The sequence below is a fragment of the Psammomys obesus genome, unplaced genomic scaffold, assembly GCF_907164565.1.
Source record: "Psammomys obesus unplaced genomic scaffold, mPsaObe1.curated_primary_1811, whole genome shotgun sequence".
NCBI classification, from domain to species: Eukaryota; Metazoa; Chordata; class Mammalia; order Rodentia; family Muridae; genus Psammomys; species Psammomys obesus.
The window spans coordinates 2,824,597-2,843,340 of NW_026596443.1; the positions used below are offsets into that span (position 1 = coordinate 2,824,597).

At 39.2% G+C, this 18,744-nt stretch overlaps 1 protein-coding gene across 1 annotated transcript in view; it reads left to right on the forward strand.

Moving 5' to 3' along the window:
- The window catches only part of Kdm5b (lysine demethylase 5B), a 73,038-nt gene that overhangs the window by 43,332 nt on the left and 10,962 nt on the right, over positions 1-18,744 (forward strand). Inside the window, exons 10-20 of the mRNA XM_055598075.1 lie at positions 1,904-2,062; positions 3,231-3,412; positions 4,486-4,648; positions 6,664-6,783; positions 8,007-8,201; positions 11,318-11,499; positions 12,058-12,182; positions 13,836-13,986; positions 14,146-14,260; positions 15,469-15,824; positions 17,383-17,521. Coding sequence (XP_055454050.1) covers positions 1,904-2,062; positions 3,231-3,412; positions 4,486-4,648; positions 6,664-6,783; positions 8,007-8,201; positions 11,318-11,499; positions 12,058-12,182; positions 13,836-13,986; positions 14,146-14,260; positions 15,469-15,824; positions 17,383-17,521 — 1,887 coding nt within the window. The remainder of the gene's footprint in view (positions 1-1,903; positions 2,063-3,230; positions 3,413-4,485; positions 4,649-6,663; positions 6,784-8,006; positions 8,202-11,317; positions 11,500-12,057; positions 12,183-13,835; positions 13,987-14,145; positions 14,261-15,468; positions 15,825-17,382; positions 17,522-18,744) is intronic.

Genomic DNA, 18,744 nt, shown 5'->3' on the forward strand with positions numbered 1-18,744 from the left:
TACATACATACATACATACATACATACATACATACATACATACATACGTATATATATATATTTAAGATGGATAGTATAGATACTTTCTCTGCTACTCCATTCCTGGATAAAGCATAGCTCCATTCATTGAAGCCACAAGGAAGTGAATAAAGGTCTTACTTGATAGCCATTATACAGATGGAAACTTCTAAAATGTTTAGTGGTAGTAGAATTCCATAATACTTTGTATCTGAATGTTGTCATTTAAGCGGTTTGCTCTTCAACACAGATTTTAGTGTAATAGTATATACCAATAAAATCCTACAGTTCTTGTAGTCCAGCAGTTGCTGCTTGAATATCACAGAGTTGATTGCAAGATTACTATGTACCGAGTAATGCCCTGTTTGCTATGTCTTGAACACATTTATTCCATTTTGTTCTCTAATCAGTAGATTGTAAACTTTACTCTAGAATCCACTGTTACTTGTTCACTTCTGAATATGAGCAGGTATCAATATTCTGTCCAATAAATAAAGATTAAGTGGTTTCCAGCACAATTCTGAATATTTAAGCTGTGGTTTCTCTTTGTTATGTGTGCCATAACAAACAGCTCTTGCCTGAGATTGCTGCAGTTGGATCATTACTAAGGTTAGATGAGAGTTTTTCTCCCTATTGAATTGCAGCAATTAATTAGTAAACCTGATATTCCTTTATGTTATGAACATTAGCTTTTAGTTACCTAAAATATTTTTTAGTGCATATCCTACTTGAAATTTTATTTTGACTCCCTCATGCATTTTAGTTTTTTATATACTTGCATAATAGTCATGTTGATTGGCTTATGACATCTGTTACTGGATTTTTATTTTCTTTACAAGCTGAAGACACTAAGGGGCAAACATGTAAGTCATTTGCCTCTACTCAACACAACTCCTTGACACACTGATAGCTTTATATTTTTGGGCATACTGAGGCAAAGATCATTTTGTTCATATTCTACAATTTATCTTACTACAATTTTTTTTACATTCATTCAGCTTTTGCTATAGGAATATTTTGTGTGCATGTATGAATGTGCAATGTGTACTTGGTGCCCATGGAGGTCAGAAGAGAGCATTGGATCTTTTGGATCTAGTTACAGGTGGTGCCGTGTGGGTGCTTGGGAAATTGAACCCAGGTCCTCTGCAAGAGCAACAAATGCTCTTTACTATCAAACGCTCTCTCTAGCCTTTTTTATTTTTTGAATTCATGGTTTTCTGTTTCATTTTCAGCCAGGATTCATCAATGTGTTAAAAACTTTTATTAGCTAAGTTGGGTGTTACATTTCTCAAAACACAAAAGTATATCTCAGAGTATTTTTAAAAAACAACTTAATTTTACAATTTTTTGGTTTTTATTTTTCCAGACAGGGTTTTTCTGTGTAGCCCTGGCTGTCCTGGACTCAGTTTGTAGGCCAGACTGGCCTTGAACTCACAGAAATACACCTGCCTCTGGGATTACAGGCGTATGCCACCACACTTGGTTAATTTTCCAATTTTTTTTAAAGTTCTTTTTTAAAGACTTGGTATTTATATATCATTCTGCCTGCATGTGTGCCTGCGCACCAGAAGAGGGCATGAGATCTCACTATAGAGGCTTATGAGCCACCATGTGGTTGCTGGGAATTGAACGCAGGAACTTTTGAAGAACAGCCAGTGCTCTTAACCTCTGAGCTATCTCTCTAGCCCTAATTTTATAATTCTTAAATATAAAGTTTATTTTAGAAAATAGAGTTGTTGCCTGAATTACTCAGAGCCACCTGTGGGAAATCATGGACAGAATTTTTCCTTAGAAGATTAATCTGTGATTCCTATCTATTAACTAGACAAACAGTTTGTGAATGAGAGTGAAAAAAATTACTGTTTCAATTTCCTCATACTTCCAGATGGTTCCCACAGAGCTGGTGGAGAAGGAGTTTTGGCGACTAGTAAGCACTATTGAAGAAGACGTCACTGTGGAATATGGAGCTGATATTGCTTCAAAAGAGTTTGGCAGTGGCTTTCCTGTTCGAGATGGGAAAATCAAGATTTCTCCTGAGGAAGAGGTAGGCTCCAACTGTAGGGCCTTGTAGTGTAAGGTGAGGGGGAGCTGTGCATCTAAAGCACGACCTTGGTCCAAAGGGCAGAATATTGGAGTAGTGACATCCTCATTGTAACAAATAAAAGTCCTCTTAAGTGCCTTAGAAATTGTGTTACTGAAATTCTGTGTGGTTAGTTTGAAGCATTTATAATTACTGTCAGCATAGTCTTAACTACTACTGGATTGATTAATTTTAAGACAAATTAAGTTCTGGTTATGCACTATACTGTGGTGATGAAGGAACCTTATTTATTACTGCCCTATCTATCCTTCAGGTCCTAATTGAGTTCTCTTAAAATTCAGTCTGTGAGTAATCGAAGCCTTAATTAATTTTAATATTTTTAAGTGTCTTGCTTTTCATGCCAGTGGACTCTTAAGCCAAAACCAATTTGTATGCCTGTTTTGTGGGCAATCACTGTATATGTGTATATATATGGTGTTCATTTTAAATTTCACATCTACACAGAGAGGTATACGTATGTGTACAGCTTGACTAGTGTTCACAAACTGAATATTTGAACACACAGGCGGCCAGCCATAAACACAGAGAGAGGAGAGCCCAGCGTGAGGCTCCCTCTTGCCTTTTCATCTCATTACTTCTTTCTGGACAGCCACTGTTACCTTACGCTAACTACCCCTGTTTTTAAGGGTGTAGGTTTGTTTGCCTGTTCTGAACTTCATGTTCAGGTTCAGTTTATGTTCTATCTCCTAAAACAAAATAAAGGAGCAGATGTGTATACAATTCAGGACCACTTAGTTAAAGTCTAAATCCGACAGACCTAGAAATTGTCATAGTGCCACCTCTACTTTGACCCCTAAGCCCTTTCTTCATTTTATTTTGAAGGAACTCTGTAGGCAGTCTATAGCAGTGGAATTCTAGGGTCTGAAAAAACGGCTCTGCAGTTGTAAGAGCATTTGCTACCCTCCTAGAGGACCTGGGTCAGGCTGCTCACAACTGCCTTTGTGTCTCAGCTCCAAAGTATTCAGTGGCCTCTTCTGGCCTCCTTGAGTACCTGCATACATGTACCAACCTACCCAACTAACAAAACAAAAGAAAGGAACATGTTTCTGAAGTTAGTGTGAAATAGCTAAAACTTCATCCTCTTTTTTTTTTTTTTTCTGGCTCATAAAAGGCATATCTTGATAGTGGCTGGAATTTGAACAATATGCCAGTAATGGAGCAGTCTGTTCTCGCTCATATTACTGCTGATATATGCGGCATGAAACTCCCTTGGTTGTATGTGGGCATGTGCTTCTCTTCCTTCTGTTGGCATATTGAAGACCACTGGAGCTACTCAATCAACTACCTGCATTGGTAAGGGTTTATGTGCAGCCTGTGAGCAAGCTGGGTAGCCCCTGACTGAATGTCAGGGTTCCTTTTGTTTTAGTTTCTGTTGGATTACATTTCCTATTAGGTTAGGGCGCTTTACAAAACTCTTATACAAAGTGTTCTGAAATCATACACTACTTTGAAAGTACAGCATGTTTCTACTAACAGGGTAAAAAGCACTGTAGCTTCCTCTCCTCCTGCTACAGGAAATCTCATTTGGTAGTTATGTTAACTCATATATACCTTCTACATCCCTTTGGGGAGGAGCAGGTCTTTGGGACTATCACTTTCCTTCTGTTGTGCTGAATCCTAACATCACAACACTAGACCTCTCTAACCTGTGCAGACATTTGAACTTCACTATCTAAACTTTTCAGCCAAAGCCATTTTTTTCCCTACATCTGTTTTCCCCTCCCCCTGTTTGTTCTACTTTGAAGTGCAAAAATATTTAAAAACCCATAACCCACTTAAATCCTACAGTGGAATTTGAGACTGTGCCACAAGAAAGAGAGAGTTGCCATATGGATATGCAGCGTGGTTCTGCCTCCCTGGGCAACTGCCCCTGCTGTAACGGGAAGATGATGCTTTTCGTACCTCACAGGGATGGCACAGATTAATCGGTGGACAATATAAAGTGCTTTGAAGAATAAGGGTTCTTTAGAAATGCTAATTGCCTTATTTGTATTTGATTTAAACCTTTTCCAGTAGAATGGCTAAGGGAAAAGGAAGATGGAAAGTTGCCATCCCTTCTCATTTGCTGTAGGGAGTTGTAAATGTGTATCCTGTAGCAAATGTGATTCTTGATATTCTTAGAAACTCTAGATATCTGTACTTTGTATAGTGGGATCCGTGAGGACCTCAGATGCAAAGTCTTACCTTTGTACTGGGAGGGAAGATGCACTTCACATGTTCTACTCAAAATTCTCACATCCCTTCTTTGATTTGAACATTTATGTGTAGCTCAGTCTTAAAAGAGTAAAGGCAGAAAAATATGAAGTGGTTAACAATTTGTTTTGTGTTGTGTTATAAATTGATTGACTCTTATAATCTGTTTCTAGGGGTGAGCCAAAAACCTGGTATGGAGTTCCAGGATATGCTGCAGAGCAGCTGGAAAATGTAATGAAGAAACTAGCTCCAGAGCTCTTTGTGTCCCAGCCAGATCTCTTGCACCAGCTTGTGACCATCATGAACCCCAACACTCTGATGACTCATGAAGTGCCTGTATGTTCTCAGTTAATCCTGCTCTTCCACTTGCTCATATTCCTCTCTTTTTCTTTACCTTTTTTGTTTTCTTTTAAAAAAGGTTTGGTCTTGTATTTTCATAATATAACTTGGTAACAGAAGCAGCTATTTGGTACAATATAGCACTAATCCAATGGGCCAGATACTTAGCAAACCTAAATTACCCAACAGACTTGCTTTGTGAATGAGTGCAATACTTTTCCGTGTAAAATTCAGTATAGTCGGAGTTATATAACCGTCATCCCATATGGTTTCTGTACTATAAATTTTGTTCATAACTTCAGTCAACAAAAATATACAGTTACTTGTGAATGCAAAATAGTTTACTATTAAAATGGCCAGCTTGTTAAAATTAGATCTAAACTCTGGTTTTAAATTTTTAAAAAATGTAAGTTATAAATTTTATTTATAAATATTGTAAATTTTTATATTTATAAAATTTATAAGGTGCTCTTAACTTTTGAGCCATTTTTTTTCAGCTGTTGGTGTCAAAATTTATACATTATTTTGCCTTCATCTGTATCTCTGTGTCAGAAGAGGGCACCAGATCTCATTGTTTAGGAGCCACCTTGTGGTTGCTGGGAATTGAACTCAGGACCTTTGTAAGAACAGCTAGTGCTCTTAATCTCTGAATCTCTCCAGCCCTGTGTCAGAATTTTTTTTGTCTTTTTCCTACCTACAAGAAGAACTTGGATACAGAGGAAGACAATGCAGCCACTCCTGATGAGACCTGATAGACTAGGATCAGAAGGAAGGGGAGGAAGACCTCCCCTATTAGTGGACTCGGGGAGGGACATGGGGTGGGGGGAGGATGGGATTGGGAAAGGAGGAGGGAGGGAGCTACAGGGGGGATACAAAGTGAATAAATTGTAATTAATAAAAAAATAAAAATTAAAGAAGAACTTGGGTAGGGATGTTGTTCAGTAGAATGCTTAGATCCTGGATTTAATTCCCAACACTTTTATAAAGAAGGAACAATGAATCTTAATTGAATCTCATGATCTTAGTTTTGAATGACTAACCAAAATGGCAGTGCTTGGTAGGACTGACTCTTTTGATGGTGGTGCTCGGAACTGAATTCAGGGCCATGGTAGTACTAGGTTTAGGCTTCGTCCTGGTCCTGCTTCCCACCCAGTACTGGTTGTTCTACATTTCTTACTGCATCTCCCTTCTCCTTCCCCCTGTAAACATCTGTCTGGATGCCTTTATTTGGGTGTTGTTCCTCAGGGACCACCCACCCTGATTTTTTTGATAGGATTTCTCAGAACTTAATTTGAGGGCCCGTGAAGTATTTATGGAACATAACTTAAAAGAAACTGCTGAAACTGAGTGTGGTGGAGCATGCTTTTAATCCCAGGACTCTGGGAAGCAGAGGCAGGCAAACCACTGTGAGTTCAAGGCCAGCCTGGTCTACAAAGTGAGTTCCAAGACAGAGAATCCCTGTCTCAGAAACGGGAAAAAAAAAAAAGAGGAAAGAAAAAGTAATGAGGGAAGAGTATAAAATATTCACCATATCTTCATTGTTATTTTTCTCGTTGGATTTTTCCAGTTTGTAAAAATTGGAATAAAATATAGGGACTATATTTAGGACCTAGGGAAATAAATTGATTAATTCTTCCTTTCTGGACTGTTAAGTTCCTATGAAGTCCAGACTAGCCTGCAACTCATAGTTTCTGCTTCACTATTGTTGAACCTTACAACATTCCTGATAGTATCTGTAAAGAAAGATGTTCCTTGCCTCTTAGAAGGGGCCATATCTTTATAATATGAGCACTATCTTCTGTTCAGAGACTAATTAGTTCTCTTAGTGTGTATATTACTTTATCTTGTGTCATAAATCAGGTCATTGTACCACAGTAGTTTTTCCTCCTCACTTTAATTGATAGAAGGTATGTGTGTTCAGTTGTGTCCTGTTTGTTCATCCTATAGTTATGTCCAAATTGTCTTTGAGAATGTTACTATACAAACTTACTCTCTTATCCCTGACTCTGTAGGTTTATCGAACGAATCAGTGTGCTGGAGAGTTTGTGATTACATTTCCAAGAGCCTACCACAGTGGTTTCAACCAAGGTTTTAATTTTGCTGAGGCTGTTAACTTCTGTACTGTTGATTGGGTATGTATTACGGGCAGAGCTTTTTCAAATCTACCATTTTCCTGTGGAAATAGAATATGATGCTTTTTAAAAATTTCATATATTCTTGCTGTTTTTCTGACTATTGTAATACCAATACTTTTCCAGTCTACAATGAGATAAACACACAGTATGACAACTCAGACATGTATTGTACTGCTTAGTTTAGTTGGCTTTGTTTCTTTTATAGTGAGACCTCTCTCTTTAAGATTTATAGTTTTTGTTTTTTAAAGTATGTGTGTGTTTCTGCGCATACCTACAGACGGCATGTGCTAGGACCAGCAGAGGCCAGAGAAGGCATAGAGACAGTGAGTTTGGGTAGCCTGACGTGGGTGCTGGTCCACTGGACCTCTGTAACAGTCTGTACTTGCTCTTAACTGCTGAGCCACATCTCCAGCCCCAAGACATATTTATTCTTTTTAAATTGTACAAAGTTTTTTTTTTTGTTGTTGTTGTTGTTTTTATTTTTTAATGTGCATTGTTTTCCCTACATGTATATGTCTGTATGAGGGTGTTTGGTGCACTGGTACTGGTGTTACAGACAGTTGTGAGATGCCATGTGGGTGCTGGGAATTGAACCCCAGTCCTCTGGAAGAACAGCCAGTGCTCTTAACTGCTGAGCCATCTCTCTAGCCTCGAATTGTAGTTTTAAATCAAGCTTTTGGGGATAGAGAGTATTTTGTTTTGTTGTCCGCACCGGCCGACCACCCAACCCCACAGTGTTGCCAAGGCTAGCCCTGAGTTCTTTGTTTTTCTGCCTTTGCAGGTTCTGGGTAACCTAACTTGTAGCAAGACTCTTCCTGAAGAACAGCATCTAATGACTTTAGATAAGGCTGAAACTTATTAAAGCTTCAGACTAGTAACAAATACTCTAGTCTGAAATAGTAGGATTCCAGTTCAGCACAGTTGTTTGAGGAAATGTACAAATATTTCCATTTATATGCTATATTACTCATTAATTCATTGTCAACACATTTTTTTCCATAAGACCATTTTTCAGCTGAGTTACGTAATGTGCCAGATCTTTAGTGCACAAAGATAAATAGGCTCAGGGCTCTGGTTATCTCACATTGGTTTAGGCTTGATAACTGATAATATGTTTTGGCTTTGATTGTATTATTTGGTAATACAAATATTTTAAGTCAAAAGTTTTGGGAACTTCAATAAAAGGTGCATAAGTCATTTCTTTCTGCCTTGTGACACAGCTACCTTTGGGTCGCCAGTGTGTGGAGCATTATCGATTGCTGCACCGTTATTGTGTCTTCTCCCATGATGAGATGATATGCAAAATGGCTTCCAAGGCTGATGTATTAGACGTTGTAGTGGCGTCCACTGTTCAGAAGGACATGGCCATTATGATTGAGGATGAAAAAGCTTTAAGGGAAACTGTCCGTAAATTGGTAAGGTTTCGGGAAATCACATTTCATGTCATTGACTAGAATTTACTAAAGTTCTTGTGTATTTACTGTGGTTTTAAATTTTTCCTCACTGTATTTATTTTCTACAAAAGTTATTTTAATTGACATGTATTAATATTTTTTCATTTGTATTGACTCTCATATCATGCACTTATCCCTTTTATCAGTTTCCAAAAAACCTGAAAACTTCTGCTGCTTCCTTTCTCTGTCCAACCCCTCTTTCCATCCCTCCCTTCCTCTCCTATAATAGTGTCTCATGTATCCCAAAGATGGCCTTGTACTCTCTTGAACTTCTTCTACTTTCCATGTGATAGAGTGCAAGCTTGTGTCTGTTATATTGTGTTCTTAAGGCATCTGTGCATAATACGAAGCCAAAGTCACAAAGATATTCTCTAGTATCTCATACTTCTAAGTATTAATGTCCTCTGTACCATTTTAAGTATTTTTTGTTTCTACAAAATACAAGTCTAAAGTGTTTTTTTAATTTTTGTGTTTATCTTGCATATGATATCCAGTTATCCCTTCACAGTTTTTTAAAAACTATCTCCTTTCTGAATTGCCTTGGTTTAAAACCTGTGAATCTAACTTATTGCTAGTACTAAATGGTCTTTACTATTGTCATTTTTTTCTGATCATAATTTTATTTTTAATTACCTGTATATGTCTGTGTCATTTTGTGCATGTGAGTTCAGTTCCCACACAGGCCAGAAGAGGATGTCAGATGTCTTGGAGCTAGAGTTACAAACAGTTGTAAGCATGATAACATGGGTGCTGGGAGCTGAGCCTGGATCCTTTGCAAGATTCACATGCTTAACACTTGAGTTCTCTCCAGCTCTCTGATTTTATTTCTTTGAAATAAGTAATAATTAGTGTGAATCTTTTAGTTTCTTGTAGAAGGTAGAGTCACATATAGCCCAGGCTTGCCTTTAAACTTTTTATGTAGGCAAGAATGACCTTGAACTTCTGATCCTCCTACCTCTACCTCTACTTCCCTAGTACCGGGGTTATAGGCTTATGGTAGCATACTCAGTTTTACTCAGTGCTGAAATGGAACCCAGGGCTTGGAGCACATAAGGTGAACCAAAAACTAGCTCAATTATAATCCTAACCCCTAGCTTTGTTCTTTATTTTTAAAATTATTTTTATCTCTTAGTTATTAATTTGCATTTTCCTGTTAAGATTTTTATTTAATAGATTTTTAAAATTCAACTATGTACATAAATAATTTTTTTATATACTTCTGGGGGTAGACTACTGGAATGTTGTCTATTGGGAGCTCGTTATGGACCACCAACAGGATATCTGCTGTCCCCTGATATTTTATAGTCAGAGAAAGCAGGGCCTAGTGGTTCTAAGTGACTTGCCAAGGTCTACATCAATAGTGGTAGCTAGTGATTACCTACAGAAGACTACCTGGCGAGCTGTTAGCAGTTGATAGCTGCTGGAGGAGGAAGAGTGAGGTTTCTTGGGGGATGTACCATGGGAGGTTGTCTGTACTCCAGTGGATGGCCCCAGGCTCCTGTGCTCATGCACTAATTATGCTCATTGGGTTATTACAAACAAACAAACAAACCAAATGCACATAAAACTGAGAAAGGGATGTTGGGAGGGCATAGGAGTAGGGGTATAATTAGATAGTAGAAAATTACCAGAATAAAAATATTACCTAAAAAATAGTAGCTAATTTCTGCAACCTGGGGAACTATTTTCTACCCAAATGTGGAATTTACAAGTTAAAACTGTGTGTAAACTCCATGATTTCCATTCTCTCTCTCTCTTTTTTTATTAAAGATATATTTATTTATTACATATACAGTGTTCTGTCTGAGGGCATAAGAGGGCACAAGATCTCATTATAGGTGGTTGTGAGCCACCACGTGGTTGCTGAGAATTGAACTCTGGAAGAGCAACCAGTGCTCTTAACCTCTGAACCATTTCTCCAGCTCCTCGTAATTTCCTTTCTCAATGCAAATTCAGAGTTGATCTTTGGTCTTTGGTCTCTGATCTTTGGTCTCCTTTAATCTTCAGCCCAAGGAAGTCCTTTTCAATGATCATCATTAAAATGAAAAATCTGTTCATTAGCATTTTATACTTTGTCTTGTCTTTGTTGAATTAACATGTAATTGTCAGAAATGGTTAAAATATTAATGTAAAACAAAGTCTAATGATTCAAAATTGAGTTAATCAGAATTGACCTTTTAAAGATTGGATTTGGATGCAGATGAGAAAAGATGGTAGAGGTTTGGCTTTAAGTGACAAAAGACATCTCAGAAGGACCTTCTAGAGCTCAGGTGGGATGACCTACAGTTGAAATGTTCACTTAGTAAATACTTCTAACTTAAATTTAAAATGTTTTCTATCTCTTGAATTACATATTTTAAAAACTTATTCAAATAATGATATCTTCAGGTAGGTTTCAGTATAAATGGTTAAGAGACCAGTCAACAATTTCTACGTAGACATTCTATATTGTTTGGCTTTGTTTCTTTTTTAAACATTTCTAGTTTTAAAGTGTGTGTGGGGTGGGGTAGAAGAAGGTGTTGGCTCTCCTGAAGCAGCTAGAGTTAAGGGTGGTTGTGAGCTACTTGGCATAGGTGCTGGGAGCTCTGGTCCTCTGTAGGAGCAATGTTCACTCTCCATCACAGAGTTGTCTCCAGTTCCTCTGTTGTCTTGAAAGATGCTAGCAGTCAAGTTTAGGGCTTGGTGCATTGTAGGCACGTGCTCTCTCTGAGTTGTGTCTCCAGCTTTTAAATTTTTCCTCTGTGATAGAAAGGGTGTATCTTTTGCTCTTTTCTATGCCCAAAGCTTTAGTAAGGTAAGTTTGGAGTCAGGCTGCTACCCCCAGCAGTATTAATTCAGCAGTAATTTTGTTTATGCACAGATAAGAATGTTTAGACATGAGGCCTTACCTTATCCAAAGAGGGATTCTCCCTGGACAAATGGATTAACATGCTTGGGCGATGGTTACTTGTAGTCTATATTGTTCTAAATAGTGCTTATGTATTTTAATAAGGCTTTTCTTTTTTAATTCAATGCATACTTGGGGTCTTTTAGATTGTATTATCCTTTTAAAGCCTCTAATATAGACTTTATTTTAGGGAGTAATTGATTCAGAAAGAATGGATTTTGAACTACTGCCAGATGATGAGCGGCAGTGTATAAAATGCAAAACTACATGCTTCATGTCTGCCATCTCCTGCTCTTGTAAACCTGGCCTACTTGTTTGCTTACATCATGTAAAGGAATTGTGTTCATGCCCCCCTTATAAATATAACCTGCGGTAAGTAGGAAGAATGGTTTTTCCCATTGGGAAAATGTCAAATCACTTTCTTTCTTTCTTTCTTTCTTTCTTTCTTTCTTTCTTTCTTTCTTTCTTTCTTTCTTTCTTTCTTTGTGTGTACATGTGCATATGTGTATATTTGTACATGTGTATGTTTGTGTGTGTGTGTTTGTGAGATCACATTCTTGTGTGAATGCGGTTATATGTCTGAAGGCAGCATGAAGAGACACTAGGCCTGGATTGATTATTTGAAACCCCAAAGCCCATCCCCAATGACACAATTCTTCCAACAAAGCCACACCTCCAAATCCTTGTCAATTAGCACCACTCTGAAATGACCAAGCCTTCAAATATATGAGCCTTGCCTAGTCAGACCACCACATACAGGTTTTGGGGCTCAGGTTCTAATGCTTTCAAGCAAAGTGCTTTACCCATTAAGCCATCTTCCCAGGCTGCACTGAATCATTACTAAAAAGTCCCTGGACAAAGTCTATTATGTGCCTCTGAAGGGGTGAGGATAAAACAACTGTCTCAATGCTGTTTGTGTTCTGTTTCCAGATATAGATACACTCTGGATGATCTCTATCCAATGATGAATGCGTTGAAGCTTCGAGCAGAGTCTTACAATGAATGGGCCTTAAATGTGAATGAAGCCTTGGAAGCAAAGATCAACAAAAAGAAAAGTATGTAATGCAGAATGTATGACTTGCTAACCAGCAACAACTTTGTTTATCAGAACAGATGACTGAAAACAGCCCAAGTTTATCCGTAGCTCTTATGTCTGAATAGGTTTTCACATCCTTGGCAGAGGTTTGAAGCTAAGATGGATGGGGCAAATTGCCTCAACATCTAAGTGAAGTCTGGCTATATAGATTGTGGAAGATGATTTTGGGACTAGAGAGATGCCTCAGTGGATAAATGTACATGCCACACAAGCCCAGTGATCTTGAGTTTGATCCCTGTAGCTCATGTAAAGGTGGAAGGAGAACCAACTCCATAGTTGCCATACCTCCACCTGTGCACCATGATGCTCATTGCCCTTCCCTCTAATAGAAACGAAGGAAAAGAAGAACAAAATCTCTCTTAAAAAAGAAAAGAGAGCTGGAGAATTGCCTCTTTCAGGGGACCTGGGTTCAATTCTAGCCATCCACGTGGTGGCTAACAGCTGTCCCAAGGGATAGAGTGCCCCCTTTGGGCCTGTGTAGTCACTGCATACATGTGGTATATAGATGTCGTGCAGGCAGAACACTCATACATACAAAAATAAATAAACCAAGCCAGTTATGGTGGCCATGTCTTCAGTCCCGGCACTCAGGAGGCAGAGGCAGGCAGATCTCTGTGAGTTGAGGTCAGTCTGGACTTCCTATGTATTTTATTAAAGCAGGTTTTGTTTGAAATGAGTTATAAAATTAATTAGATGTCTATGAAATGTTGGCTTAGCATTCTAGTTCTAATCAAAGTTTAGTGGCCCTAGTATTTATCATTACCTTTTTATTTTCTTTTAAAATGGAAGATTTTTGTTTTATTGAGTGTTTTGCCTACATGTGTGTATGTAGGTGCTCTGTGTGTGTGCCTGATAATCTGCTGAGGGCAGAAGAGCGTGCTGGATCCCATGGAGATGGAGTTAAAGGATGGTTGTGAGTTGTTGTGAGGGTGCTGGTAACTGAGCCAGAGGCCCTCTGCTTGAACAAGTGCTCTTAGCTGCTGAGTCACCTCTCCAGCACTGTCCCCATTTTATGATTTTTTTTTTCTGTGTATTTGTGTGGGTGCTTGCAGAGGCCAGAATAGGGTGATGGATCCCTGGATCTGGAATTACACACTTGTGAGTCACCATGTGGGTCCTGGGATCCAAACCTGGTCCTTTTGCAAGAACAGCAAGTGCTCTTAACTGCTGAGTCTATCCTGCAGCCAGTCAGTCATTCCCTTCAGATTCCCTACTTCTATCCTTTCTGTAGCTCAGCAGGTCACTTCCTCCCTTTCCATGTAGGAGAAGGGAGCAATATCACAGTTTCTTGTCAATGATAAAGTGAAATAAAGGACTACAAAGTAGGTTAAGCCACAATGAGATCTATATTGGTTTCTCTCACAAATAAGTTAATTTTTCACTTAAAATTTTTTAAACCCATTATATCTTTAATTCCTTTATTCTGAAGACCAACTGTAAGTACTTCTTGTCCAGCTACTTCCCATGCCCTCCAAATCAGATAAATATTGTCTAAACCATAACTTTAGTGTTAAATTTATAGATAAGAATTAACAAGAACCTTCTCTACTATTTTGTAGCACTAACTATAAACTGGATGATCACAGGAACAATGACTTGTTCTTCATTCTAGGTCTTGTCTGCTTTAAAGCTTTAATTGAAGAATCAGAAATGAAGAAATTCCCAGACAATGATCTTTTGCGTCACCTTCGCTTAGTCACACAGGATGCAGAAAAGTGTGCCTCGGTTGCCCAGCAATTGCTTAATGGCAAAAGACAAACAAGGTATGTACTTCTGATTATTTGAGACCAGAAGCTATGGCACCTGAACCTAGAAACCTGTTAACAGTTTTTCTTTCCCTTCTGAATTTGTGTGATATTGTCATCTATAAGTCATGAGCATATGTGTTCTCATATGGCTTCCTCGTGCCCTTGCCTTTATAGGTATCGATCTGGTGGAGGGAAGTCTCAGAATCAGTTGACAGTGAATGAACTTCGACAGTTTGTGACTCAGTTGTATGCACTTCCATGTGTCCTTAGTCAAACACCATTGCTAAAGGTAACTATATAAAGATGTATAGGAGGACTTTGGGTAAATCCCATATTTCATATACTCATTGACATTATTAAGTAACCCTCTTAGGTGGCTAATTTGTATGTTAATTTTGGTGTGTGGGTGTATCTGTTGAGACCAAAAGAGAGCATCAGATACCTTAGCCCTTGAATTACCAGTGGTTGTAAGCCACCTGACATGGTTGCTGGGAACTGCAATTCTGTTCCCCCTGAAGAGTGGCTAGTACTCTGAACCCAAGCCATCACTCCAGCTCAATAGTTTGCAGATTATACAGTGTTTGTCAGTATATATAGATATAGATACAGTGTTTGGAGATTATAATAGAGGGAAGATAAAATTGGAGATTTTTACTTTGAAAGTGACCACTGAGTCTGGCATGATGACCCACACTTGTAATCCCAACATTTAGAGCTCAAGACAGGAGGACTGTCACAAGTATAATGTCAGCCTGTTCTCCATAGTAAGTCCAAAGAACCAGAGAGATGGTTAAGAGTTCTCTCAATCCAGAGGTTGGATTTCCTGCACATGCCTCTAACCCGAATTCCAAGGGGTCCCAGAACAGGATATGCCAAGACTTGTTGGCTTCCTAGTTGGGGGGTAGGGTGTGTGTGTGTGTAAGTAAACAAACAAACAAATAAACAAATAAATAAATGTGGTTGATAAGTTAAGTGTGAGTGCCCAGTTCAGGGAGGTAAAGGATTCTTTTTGCTTTGTTTTGTTGTGTTTTGTTTTTTGAGACAAGGTTTCTCTGTGTGGCATTGGCTGTCCTGTACTTACTTTGTAGACCAGGCTGGCCTTGAACTCACAGCAATCTGCCTGCCTCTGCCTCCCTGAGTGCTGGGATTAAAATTGTGTGCCATATTGCCTACCTGAATTTTACATTGTAAGTTTGAAAGGAGCCAAGTATTGCTGGCGCACACATATGGTACTCAGACACAATACTGGCAAAACACTCATACCCACAAAAAAAATCAAAAAAGATTTTATGAAAAGCCAGGCACAGTGGCACACTGACTCCAAGCACTCATGGAGTCAGAGGCCGATGGATCACTATGAGTTTCAAGGCCAGCCTGGTCTACTAAGTGAGTCCAGTTTAGCCAAGGCTTGGAAAAAAAAAAAAAAGTAAAATATTAAAGTGCTATTTTGATGGCATGACTTCTGTTGTTTGGTTTAATTTGCTTGCTTGCTTTTAGGATCTCTTGAATCGTGTGGAAGATTTCCAACAGCAAAGCCAGAAACTACTATCTGAGGAAATGCCTAGTGCTGCTGAGCTACAGGCTTTGCTGGACGTCAGCTTCGAATTTGATGTTGACCTTCCACAACTCGCTGAGATGCGTATTCGCTTAGAACAGGCCCGTTGGCTAGAAGAGGTGCAGCAGGCTTGTCTGGACTCCAGTTCCCTTTCTTTGGATGATATGAGACGACTCATAGACTTAGGGGTGGGGCTAGCTCCATATTCCGCAGTGGAGAAAGCTATGGCCCGCCTGCAAGAATTGCTTACAGTGTCTGAGCACTGGGATGACAAAGCCAAGGGTCTTATCAGAGCAAGGTAAAACAGACCATACTCTCTCCCTGGGAAGTTTGGAAACAGGTGAACTTGAAAGTGTAGAGCACAGAGGCCAGTGTTCATGTACTGTTACTTGCTGTCCTCCTAGAATACTTGTGAAAAAAGCTAATTGTTTGGGCCTTTGTTGAAACATGGTTAAAGGAAATTAGCCAGGGTTGGTGGCATACACCTTTACTTACTGGGACGTAGAGGCTGGCAGATCTCTGAGATTGAGGCCAGCCTGGTCACAAAGTAAGTTCCAGGACAGTCAGGACTGCATAGTGAGACCCTGTCTCAAAAAACAAAACAAAATAAAATAAAAAATATTTTCTTATTTTAGTGTTTATGAAAGAAATGATTTAGATGGAAATGACTATTTTAAAGATAAGGTTAAATGAAATTTCCCTATACTCTTTGGGAGAAGAAAAAGCCTACAAAGTGTGGAGCTGCTCAAACTTAACAGTTAACAAAGAAAATCCCAAGTCATGAGAGGCAAATAAATGCCTGAGAGTTGATGTGTTCATTCTGTGCAGTGGTGATATTGCAGATTATTTTTAGTAGAAATAACTATTTTTGCTGTTGTTTGGTAAGTCAGGATGCCTCATTGTTTTAGACATTACTGGAAGTGTGTTAGCCATTTGATCCAGAGGTAAAGGTGAAGTTATTTCCTAATCTTGCCTTGTGTGGCAGATCTTTATTGGTTCAGAAGACAACGTAAGTGTTCAAAGTCTAGTTATAGACACTGCTCTGCATTCTTAAAGTAGTGGTCACTGAGCAGATAGGGTGGGAAATATTTTGGTATTGTGCTTTGAGTTATGTTAATGTTTTAGATAATTTAAATTTTCTCAATTTATCTGATTCTTGACATTTTATCTAGCTTTAACATAGAAGAAATTACTAACTATATATTACTAAGTTCCTCTGTGCAGTAGAACGTTGTTATAGCATAAAATCAGGAACAGGTAGAACTAAAATGCATGTCTAGAGTCTAGGGCTGGAGAGATGACTCCTGCCCTGTCTGTCATGGGACACAGCACCAAGTTCACAACTGCTTGAAACTGCAGGGTCTGATTGCAGGGTTCCTATTGCCTTCTGCAGGCACTCATGCATGCAGGTAAAATAAAATGATGAAAACCTTACATGCTTTACATCTTAATTGTTTGAAATGAGTTAATTTGATATGTAGTTGTCAGTGCCATTAATATAAATTTTTATTTGCTCATGGTGAGTTCTTTTAGAAATGATTATCCTAGTCTTTTGGTAACTAAGAAAAAAGCAGTTCAGCATGGAGAAATGGCTCAGCAGTTAGGAGCACTAGCTGGTTCTCTAGAGGACCTGGGTTCAATTCCCTGCACCCATGTGACAACTGTCTGTTATTCCAGTTCCAGAGATTCGTAGCATCAGGCATCCACATGGTACACACACGCACACACGCACATACGCACGCACGCAAAATATCCAAATGAGTAAAATAAAATTTTTCTTTTTTTTAAAGATTTATTTTATTTTTTAAAGAAAAGAAAAAATGCAGTTCTGACCCATCAGTGTTTTGCTTCTGCAGACCACGGCATTCCTTGAGTAGCCTTGCTACAGCAGTAAAGGAGATGGAGGAGATCCCTGCCTATCTGCCCAATGGTGCAGTCCTGAAAGAATCCGTGCAGAGAGCCAGAGACTGGCTTCAAGATGTAGATGCACTGCAGGTTGGTAAAAAAAAAAGGTCAAAAAAGGGGGGTGGGGGAGCCCGAATGTGCAAGTGCAATTAGCTGTAGTTCCCTACCTGGGTAGGCCGTAAGTAGGGAAGAAGCTTTTCCACTGCTAGTCCTGAGCAGCCTTTGCTTTCCTTCCTGGTTGACAGAAGTGAGCAGGGTTGCAAGCAGAAGCATGTCACAGTCCTCTGGTAATTGAACTCTTAGCTCACACCAGCCTGGGCTCTGCGACCCTCAAGACATGACAGCTCAAACATGTAATGACCATGGCCTACAACCTCTTCTTTGGCTTCTTTGAGCTTGCTGCCCCTCACCTTTCTGTTTTGTTTTCTTTTGACATATATTTTATGTGTGTCGTGTGCGCGCGTGAGCACCAGAGGACAATCTTCATTGTTACTCCTCAAATGCGAGTCACTTATTTGTACTTTGTTTCATAAAATATTTTTTTTCTTTTTTCCCCGAAACAGGGTTTCACTGTGTAGCCTTGACTGTTTAGGCTGGCCTTGAACTCAGAGATCTGCCTACCTGCCTCCCTGAGTGCTGGGATTATAGGCATGTGCTGTTGTGCTTGGTTTTTCATAAAATATCTTAAAACCTTTCTTAGATTTATTTTTCATGTATGTATGTGTTTTGCTGTGTGTTTGTCTGAGTAACCATATGTGTGCCTGGATCCTGAGGAGTTCAGAAGAGGGTGTTGGATCCTCTGGAACTGGAGTTACAGATGGGTTTAAATTACCATGTGGGTGCTGGGTATCAAACCTGGGTCCTCTGGAAGAGCAGGAAGTGCTCTTTACCTCTGAGCCCAGTCCTATAAAATCTCTTTTATTCTTTGAAGTTTTCCTCAACTCCCTTGCCCCACTCCTTAGCTGTCTCTAGTGGGTCTCCCACCCCTCTTCACATTCCTTCTCTTTTTCTTCCTAATACATGGTCCTGTTCCTGACATAGTGGTCAGAATATCTGGAATGAGAACCAGGAAATGGTGTACAAATAAATGGCCTTTTCAGGTGCTTTTTTGTTTTTTCGAGACAGGGTTTCTGTGTGTAGCCTTGGCTGTCCTGGACCTGCTTGTAGACCAGGCTGGCCTCTTAAGAAACTCACAGCGTTTTGCCTCCCTGAGCGCTGGGATCAAACCGCACCAACACCGCCCAGCCCAGATGAATCTTATATGTGCTAAAGTTTTAAGAAACATTGGGCTTTGAACTCATTTTAATTTCTTG